This window comes from Rhineura floridana, chromosome 4 (assembly GCF_030035675.1).
Source record: "Rhineura floridana isolate rRhiFlo1 chromosome 4, rRhiFlo1.hap2, whole genome shotgun sequence".
Lineage (NCBI taxonomy): Eukaryota > Metazoa > Chordata > Lepidosauria > Squamata > Rhineuridae > Rhineura > Rhineura floridana.
Genome location: NC_084483.1, coordinates 104,549,836 through 104,559,715, shown reverse-complemented (window position 1 = coordinate 104,559,715; position 9,880 = coordinate 104,549,836). Strand labels below are relative to the sequence as shown.

General features: G+C 46.0%; 1 protein-coding gene across 1 annotated transcript; it reads right to left on the bottom strand.

Annotated features, from left to right (window-relative positions):
• Window positions 1-2,048: 2,048 nt before the first annotated feature.
• TCF21 (transcription factor 21) lies at window positions 2,049-8,748 on the bottom strand. Its single transcript, XM_061623871.1, has 2 exons — window positions 7,728-8,748; window positions 2,049-4,702 (listed from the first exon to the last, which is right to left on the bottom strand). Exons 1-2 carry the CDS (start codon window positions 8,226-8,228, stop codon window positions 4,613-4,615), a joined length of 591 nt encoding a protein of 196 aa, XP_061479855.1. The 5' UTR covers window positions 8,229-8,748; the 3' UTR covers window positions 2,049-4,612.
• Between the last annotated feature and the right edge of the window lie 1,132 nt (window positions 8,749-9,880).

The following is a 9,880-nucleotide window of genomic DNA, read 5'->3' as shown; positions in this document are numbered from 1 at the left end:
TGGAGTAAAAATACAATGCTTGTGGTGTTTTATCTCCAGCTGGCCTCAGTTGCAATGCACTTTGACTTGGAGGGTTGCAGTAGGAGGCGCTATTTGCTGTTCAGCCTCAGGCAGCAAAATGTCTTGGACTGGCCTTGCTCCTAGTCCCCAAATGTCAGCCTTCTCAACATTCCATCACTTTGACTACATTGAAACACGACAATAAAACAGCCATTATCATGTAAAAACTAAAAATGTCTTCTGTCTGCAATCAAGTATATTTATATCAACCATTTCATGCACTCTGACAAAATGGTCTCTGGCCCACTAAAGCTTCTGCCACTAAACGTCTTCAGGCTCTTCCAGATGAGCCATTTAATTGAGCATTCATCTTGATTTGTTTGCACGAAATTTGCACAGATGTTATATAACGTTACTGCTGATTAAGCATTCATTCTGATTTGTTTGCACTGAGATTTTATGACGCCAGGCAGTGGATGTGGTGAGGCAGAGCCTCCCTCCCAACTGTGGCATGACTACTGCTTACCTGGATGGGGATGGGGCACGTCAAGGTCAGAGCTGTGCACTGATGGGACTCTGAATTGGCTGGTGGTGGTGCCAGCAATGCAACCATTTGGCCCTGACCTTCCCCCACCCTGCTCCTGCCCCATCCAAGTTAGCAGTAGCAACATTGGTGTTAGCAGAGAAGCTCCACAACCATCCCACTACTTGCACTGCTGCCCCCAATGTCATCATTGTCCCACATTTCCCATTGCATTTTCTTCATTTATTTTCCCCACAACAATTCCAGATTTTTTTGGAAGTGGATTTGTTGCACAAGAGCACCAAATCCTCTTTAACTTGCTTGTGTGTGATTGAATCCTATCTAGAAAATAGTGTCAGCTTGGAAGCAAGACTGTTATTTTAGTCAAAAGCTTCTGGTGGGCACCAGGTTGGCAAAGGCTGATCTACATTTACGGATCTTGACCACCTCTCTCCACCCTACCATGTTCCTTTAACAAATTTCCCTCTGCTTAGTTGCATACCTCTCACTGGGTGTTTGCACATTTGCAAATCAGCCTTTACTTTTAGCAGTGATCCCCCTCCCCTGCAATGGGGATGTGATTGTAGTACTCCCCCTCCCAGGAAAATTACAATAAAATACCCAGGTTATCGAACTGAACTGAACAGAAATATATAGAAATATATTGAAAGAGCAAGTGAAGCGGAAATTTAAAGCCCCTCTGCTGGGAAAAACAGTATAAATAACTGAAGACATCTTGTAAACAGTGCGGTCATAACCTTGAAACATTAAACAGTTCTCTGGGATCTGGCGCATCAGCTGCCTCTGGACTGAGCTGATTCAAGGGAAAGAGCCCAGCACTTTCTGTTTATCTCTCAGCTTAATCTCCCACCGAGTAACAAATCAATTCAATTCAATTCAATAGAAAGAAAGTTGTTTAAATTAAGACGCAAGAAGGCACCATGAGGCTGGGCGATGTAGAGGTATCCCCCCCCCATGCAAATCACTCCACTTCATCAGTATTCCTTAATTCTCCTTAGGTAGTGCCCCTGGCTCCACCACCATGCAATAGGATCATGCCTCACAAGGGACTGCCAAGTGATATCTTTGTATCAGCCTTTTGCCACTAATGGCCAGTATTTCATTCAAGCCACACCTCAAACGGATTAGCCCCAATCTTGTTTACATAGCTGAGGCTCTTACGAAGTACAGTGAAGATGGGGATTCATCTGAGAATGTACTGTAGAATGTTAACTGTTCATTTGGGAACAATTACGTTGACTCTTCCAGGATTAGGGATAGGGATTCCAAATCACATGATGTTCATTCAGAGATATTTGAGCCCCCAAAATCTCGTGAGGAATGAAGCATTGCCAGTATTTCATATTGAGATGATCAGTGTATCATAACTGGATATATATACAATTTACACATGGGTCATATCTAAAGACAGGGCTTCCATAATTTAGTCATGCACTGATCAACATTTGTTCAATTATCTTCCATAATGAGTAGAAACGCAGGGTAGAGACACACTCACTGTTTGGCTGGTTCTGGTGCATCTCCACCTCTCTCTTCTGAAAATGGGGGCACACTACACTAGTCAAACCCCGCCCCTTTTTACTGTAAAACCTGAGCTTGAGTGTTTTTTTAAAAAATTCACCTTCAAACAGATTTCACAACTGATCAGCAGATCAACTCGTTGCCCCACCAGGTGTGGCCAATGGAAACGCTTTACTGTGACTAATGTGCTCACAGCCACAGATTTGATACACATATGTGTTATTGACCCTGATTCTAGAAAATTCTGACACCTCTTCCCCCCCAAAAAAAAACTGTGATGCAACATCTGCCCCTTCATTCTAGTTATCACTCTGGCAGACAACAAAATGAGGCACATCTCTGATAGAAAGCAAGAGTATGGGACCCTCTCTTTACAGACTTCAGTGATCCTCGGACTGAAGAGAATTTGGAGTAGCAGCTGACCAGGAATGTGTCAATGCTTACCAAAAATAAATTATAACGTTAGGCAGATGTATGGCCCATTCAACCTAATCCACACCAGGCTGACAACAGAGTAAGCAAATGCATGCATCCCAGCAAAACAGAGTAAGTTTTCATCAAATTTATTGAAATTCTGTCCTTTTCCTGAGTTTTAAAGGCTATCCCATCCAGGTAGGTCTTACAACACTTCCTAAAGGTGCTTGAAATTGGATTGGGTGTGTATGTGTCAAGGTTTGGGGAAGGGGAAACTAGCCACCAAAACCACCTATTTTCATTGGCCTTGTTGTATAAACCAGATGCACAGATAACATCATTAAGAAGGTGCCCTCAGTGGATGTTGGGATAATGTATTATTTCTCTCCAATCAATCATTTATTGACCTTAAATGACTAATGACTGCATCCTCCAAAGTCTCACTGCCACCCATTGGTCTGGATTGTTTGGAGACCCTTCCGAGAAGATTTAGGGGAACATGGAGAGCTACAGGGGGGTGGAGAATTATTAAAAATTGCTTCCCTCCCTCATTCTGCTGACAGATCCCTTCAGGCAGCATGCAGACAGCGTAACTGGATACCTTCTATCATTACTGGTTTATGAAAAGCAACCCAACTATATAAAGGGAGATCTACAACACAGCTAAGCAAGGATGTTGGAATGTAAATTTGATAGCACTTTCCCCCCAAGTTTCACCCCAGTCCTAAATACTTTATGTGCATGAAAATGGAACTTATTTTCAAATAAAGGTGTTTACGATCAATGACACCGACAACCTAATTCTAGAGACATACTTGGCAGTTCATTCTTCTGAAATCACGAGGCTTTTTTCCATGTAGGAATCAAATTGTTTAATCCTACAAACACTTCGTTTCAAGGCAATGCCACTGAAAGATATGGTGCTTACCTCCATGTGGTTCTCTTCCACTTTCAGCCGTGCACTGGCAACATTCAGGAAGGACACATCATATACTAAAAGACGTAGTTCTCATCTCTTGCAAAAATACACCTATATTATATCTGGAATGTAAGGCAATTGAAAACCGGCTGTCTTCCACATCCAATTTCACATTAACTATGTTCACAACTGATAAATCCTAGTCTTAGGCTATAATTCTATATGCAATTACCTGGTAAATATGCATAGGATTCTGCTGTTAAAAGTATTAGTAGTGAAAATGTTTCAAAATCCAGTTCCTCTGCCTTGATCAGTTTCTGGATTGAGCTAACTTCATAAAATATTCTATTCCACCGCTGATGTCATAACGTACCCACTTCCCAATTAAAGCTCTCTTATTACATATTTGATTTAAAAAATCTTTCTTTGTTTCTTTCTTCCTTCCTTCCTTCTTCCGAATAAGGCACACTGTTTTTCTAGTCCTCCAAACAACGCACCTTCTCCCAAAGGACACAATCTACCTCTTCTTAATTAAGAAAATAAACAATTCATAACCCAGGGTCAAATAGTTTTGCATTGTGATGCATTGTGCTGTCTTAAGATTTCTAGGTGAGCCAATAATATGGTCCTGTTCAACAAAACAAAAACAAAAAACATTTTTTAACAAATTCAAAGAAACCCACACTACTATATGTGTTATTTTTGTTTCTTTTCCTCTTAAGGACCAGGTTTTTATTCACACAAAATATAGCAAAATCTGTCTGAAGAAAATATATCCATAGAATATCTTTAATGTGAATTCTTTGAGAGAGATGTGACTATCAGAATAATTGATTCTAGGAATCGCCGTCTTTCACAAGGAAGGGCACACAAAAACTGACAGTGGCAAAGTCTGGTGGGATCAGAGAACAGCACTTGAACCAGCAAGGCGTTGTTGCAGGATATTCAAATATATACAAGTTAATAAAGTTAAATATATGCTCTTTGGGATGCCAGCCTTCCCCCCCCCCCCCGCCGCCTTTGGCGTGGTGCATTTGCTCTCCTCTTCAGATTTAGTGTTTTTTCATGGGGAAGCAATGTGGTTGGCTCCTTCTTAATTCACCACCACCATTCACATACACAAGTATGCACACGCATGCATGTACACACACACAGGCAGAAACACCTGCATATACACACAGAAGGCTGGTATCCCTGTGCTTGAAAATCTTGGGTCAGGATGCTGTAGGACCACACAACCGAGTTGTGTTCACTGTTTCTTTCAGCTCATTCTCTGGTTTGCCAGCAACCATAAAGGGCCAAGTCTGTAGCCAGAAAAAATAAAATAAAAATAAAAACCAAAATGAATAGAGAAAGAGAGAAAGGGAAGGATGGGTAAGAGAGAGAGAGAGAGAAGATCAGTGTGCTTGAAATGGTGTAGCACTTGAACTGTGATAAAGCAAAACCAACTGTCAGAATTTCAAAGACTACCCAGGTGTTCTTTTTAAACAATAAGAAGAAGTGGTTAGACTAGACAGACCCAGCTACTGAGTGTAACCAGGTCTTTAAGATGGCTCCACCGTATTGCACAGAATCACAGCGCAGTCACAAATGCTTGGTCCACAAAGGCATTTTTCTCTCTTCCTGCACGCTCTTTCCCTCTCATCATACTTCTCTGCAGTCCTGGGGATGATGGGTTTATTTAACCCAGATAACAAAATGTGTCACATTTGATGGAAATGATAATGTTTTCCTAAAGCATATATAGTTAGCACAGCTCACAAAGGCATTTTGTGGTAGACAGATAAGAAAACAACAACACCCTGCCCATTCCCTGCTGGGTAATGTCAAGGCACGGCTCTTGCTTTGTTTTGAAAATGATAACAGCCTGATCTGGTTCTGAAAGGGTTACAGAATTGGCAATTTAGTTTTTCTTCTGTGATATAGTTGGCTTTTGGTTTCCAATAAGTTCCTTTGAGGTGAAAAACCTTTCAGATGAAGACACTGAATTTATAAGTTTAGAACCATAAAATCCCATTATTTCCACGGCATTTCTCTCCAGACATAAAGTGTTGCAATTACTTGATTTTTTTTTTTAAAGGTACAAATATTTATAATCAAAAACCTGCCCAGGTGATCTGGCCTTCATATATCAGTGTCTTATAGATTAGAATGATATCTTAATTATAAAAAACAATACTCATAATTATACAATAGCAATGACTAGACTGACACAGCCTTGCCATATGATATCACAAAAATTATATCAATCAGAACATGTTTTGGAACAGAATTTTAGTGACTGGGCATAAGTGAATAATAATAATAGTAATAAAAAAATAAAAATATCAGTATGAACACAAACCAATATTATTAATAGCATTATTGTTATTAACATAATTAATTGCTGCTGCTGTTGCAATAATCGTTTTTACTTATATGACAATAATAAAAGCAAACCAGGAGTGCCATCCAGATCATTTGGTGGCTACTGAGGAGTCCTTTTCATTTGTCCAGAACTACAATATTTTATGGAAGATAGAGAAAGGAATGTAATTTTTCCACTGCACTCATTCACTTAAAATAAAAAGGTCTTGAACTTCTAAACCTGTAGTAGGAAACTTATTCCACAGAACTATATAGATTTGTTTTGGCTTCTAAGCTATCAACCATTTTCGTCGTTTCAGCTACTGAGATTGCAATCCTATTCCCACCTACCTGGAAGAAAACTTCATTAAACTAGGTGGGACTTACTTCTGAGTAGGCAGGTATAGGATTGCGCTGTAAGAGATGCTGGGCATTTCCATTCCCGGACGCATAGCGCACACGGGAAACGGTTTTTAATTTTAATTTTTTATTTTGGCCTTATTATTAATATTGCCCCATTTAGAATCTCCTCCTATGCGCTGAGTAATGGGGGGGAGTGGAGAGGGCTCACAGGCATTTAAAGGCGCCCCCCGGATTGTAGCGCTGACCCCGCCGAAGAAATTAGAGGTGGCCAGAAAAATACGAAGGTGCGTCCTGGTCCCCAACTGCCGTATAGGAACGATTTACGTGGAAAGGATTCTGATGACAGAACGTGCAAATAATAACGGAGCGGCCGCGCTACTGTTCTTTCCAATCCGCTTGTTGCTGAATCTTAAACTACACCTGAAATTTCCAGCAATGAAAACTACAGCATATGGTAGGACCGAGGTCAGATCCTGGTGTTTAACGCCCGTCAGTTAATGAGTCGGGCATCTCCGTCTCTTGCAGATCATTTCGCACGCTTGGCGAGAGAAATCTCTCTCTCCCCCCCCTCCCCTTGATTAATACGAAGTGGGTGGCCAAAGCGCTTAAAATAGTTCTGTGGCGCACACCCAGGTTCCAGATTCCAAGCCTGAGCCAGCCTAAGGTGAAAATCTTTGGACTCGTCTTTATTTTTAACCAAGCTGCGACCCTACCTCCAATTCCGAAGGCATAGGCGACTGGAAAGGACTTAATGCGAAGTAGTCCTCCTTACCTCCCTTTTAGTTACCCCGAAATGAGCCAATGCAGAAGGGTCAAAAGGGGGGGGAAGAGGGGGGAAACAGGACATTTCTAACCTCTCAAAACATGCTTAGGAGAACTATTTTCTAAACAACAACAACAACTGAAGTGCAGAGAACTGAACCAAGAAGCGAATGAACGATCCATCGCCCGAAGAAAAGACGCCGGCGTGCAACCCAGCAATGTTTGCTCCGCAGTGCGTCATATTAGGGTCCCCTCCGGGTGAAATCATATTTCCCAACAAAGACATCGAGGGATCTCTGGGGCACAAATAGCCTAGCTCCTGCTGCCTCCCCCCCTCCCTTGTGTGAGAGCGGCGGTGGCTCTCCCGGTTCCTCCCTTGGGATCGGGTACAGTCCAAATACCTAGGTTACAAAAGAAAAAAAGGAAAAAGTAAAAAAGAAAAGCGAGCCTGTCTGGTGCAAAAGGGCTGCCGTCGGGGCGGGCAAACTTTGGGCCAGAAGACGTCCACTCGGTAGAATGAGCAGGAGTCCCCCCCCCCGCATCTGGGCTGGCTTACCACGTTTTGAAGTAAGGACCCGAATGCACATTTGCTACCAAAAAGAGCGGAGGCGGGTGTCTCCCGTCAGACCATTCCGCTCCGCGTCTGCAACTACCTCAGCCCCACCACCGGCTTCAGGGATGGCGGTGCATGTCAGCCCGAAGCAACCGACTTGCGGAGCTGGGGGGAAAGGGGAGGCCAGAGCCGGCCAGAGCCCTGCCTGCCTTGGGATGGGGGGGGGCAGGCGGCGCGGCGCTGAGCCCGAGCGCGCCGTCGGGTGCCTCCTTCCTCCTGCCGCCCCCGACGGCTCGGCCACTTACCAGGTTGACGGGGTGGATGTAGCCGTTCTCGTACTTGTCGCTGGCCAGGATCTGCCGCAGGTGGGCGATGTAGCTGGAGGCCAGACGGAGGGTGTCTAGCTTGGAGAGCTTGGTGTCCGGCGGCACCCAGGGCAAGGTGGTCTTCAGGCGGGAGAAGGCTTTGCTCAGGACCCGCATGCGAGCCCGCTCGCGGGCGTTGGCCGCGTGCCGCTGGACCTGCTTGCCCTCTTGGCCCAGGCCGCTCAGCGGGCTCTTCTTGCCGGGAACCTTCTTCCTCTTGCCCGCGGCGGGCGCGCCGCCTCTCCCCGGCGGAGGGGAGCCCAGCTCGCCGGCGGAGCCCTCTTCATGGCTCGCCTCGTGGGACGGGCCGCGCCGGGGAGGAGGGGGTGGCGGCGGCGGCCGACGGAGCCGGGAAGAGCCATCCATCGTCAGGCCCTCGTCGCATTCCAGCATCTCCACCTCGGGCAGGTCTTCCGAATCGCTCAGGGAGCCCGTGGACATGCTGGCCTCCGGCAACCCCTGGGAAGGAGGGGGCAAGGGAATGGGGAGGGTGCGCCCGCCGCGCCTCGGCTCCCCTCCTCGCCCTGCCGCCCTCGCCTGCCTTCGGAGGGTGAGAGGGAAGGCGGAGAGGAGTTGGATGAGGAGGACACTCGAGTCATTTATCTGGGAGATGGAGAGGCGGGCCGGCGGCGGGCCAGGGGAGGGGCCTTCCGGAGGCTGGCCCTTGCTCCGGGCTGTTCGCTGCCTTCGCCCAGGAACCGGGGTCGGGGTGGGGTGAGGTGGGGAGGGGAACCCGAGCGACCCCCGAAGTGGAGTCGAGCTGGAGCAGGGCAACCTCCTCGCACCGCCGCCACCTCCTCCCCTGCCCTTGACTTTATTCCCTCTCCTTCCTCCTGGCTACTGTGTGACCCACTCCGGTTCCTAGGATGTCTGGAGGGGTGGGCCTCGTTTCCAGATGAGGTCCCTGTGCGGTCGCTTTCGGAACAGAACGCGCGTCTCATGTTTCAGATATCCCCACTTAGGTTGGACGAGGGGTTCAAACGCCAACCTTCCTTTCTTCGTACGTTCTGCCAGCGGATTGGTACAAATAAGCAGTACCATTCTGCTTTTGAGCATTTCGTGCACTTCTCCATAAGCGCTTGCAACAGCTCTGTAACCTAGTCCAGAAAAATGTAATCCCTGGAGAACAGCTGAGCAATGAGGGCTGGGTCACAGAGAGGGTAACTTGTCTGAGTTCATGATGGAGCTGAGATTGCCTGGACTATCTTGCACATACTCTAGGCTGTTGACTATACAAGCTTTAGTGTCTTCTTCTTCTTCTTGGCAGTTTTCAGCCTTTCCCAACCTTTGGGTCCCCAGATGTTGCTGGACTCCAATTCCCATCATCCCTAACCATTGGCCACGCTGGCTGGGGCTGACGGGAGTTGTAGTCCAACAACATCTGGGGACCCAAAGGTTGGGAAAGGCTGATTGTTAGGTCAAAGAGAGCTGCAGCACAGCCCAGGTGTACATGCGTGCACACGCATGGTACCACCTCACCAACCTAGTGGTCCGCAGATGTTGTGGACTCCAACGCTCGTCAGCCCCAGCCAGCATAGCCAATGGAAAAGAATGATGGAAGCTATAGTCCGGCAACATCTGGAGGGCACCACATAGGCTATCCCTGCAGTAATGAATGTGGGTTAAATGTTCTGTTGCTATTCTACAGTGTTTTTCTGGGATTTTTAAAAACCTGACTGTTCCTGCCCATTCTCACCTGTCTGTGAGGTCAGTCCTCATGTTAGCAGCCCCTAGAAAAGGGTACAACCCATTTACTTCAGAATAGTGCCATTACTGGGCACTGCTTGAATAAGTGTGTTGGAAATCATATTTATTTATATGAAGGATCTGTGACACCATTCCGGGGATTAAGTAAGCATGCACAGGATCACTCTTGGGTGTCTGATTATTGGAGGATGCCTGTTGTTTTGTTTACAAGTACATGTCCAAGGAATGGAAGTTTGAAACACAGAAGCTTGCTTGCATTGTGATTAAGACCTACAGTTTAGAGCCAAGGGATCTGGATAGTGTTCAGTTCTGCTATGGACTTCCTGCATGACCTTTGGCAAGTCAGTTTAACCTCTCAGGGCTTGAGTTTCCCCATCTGTGAAATG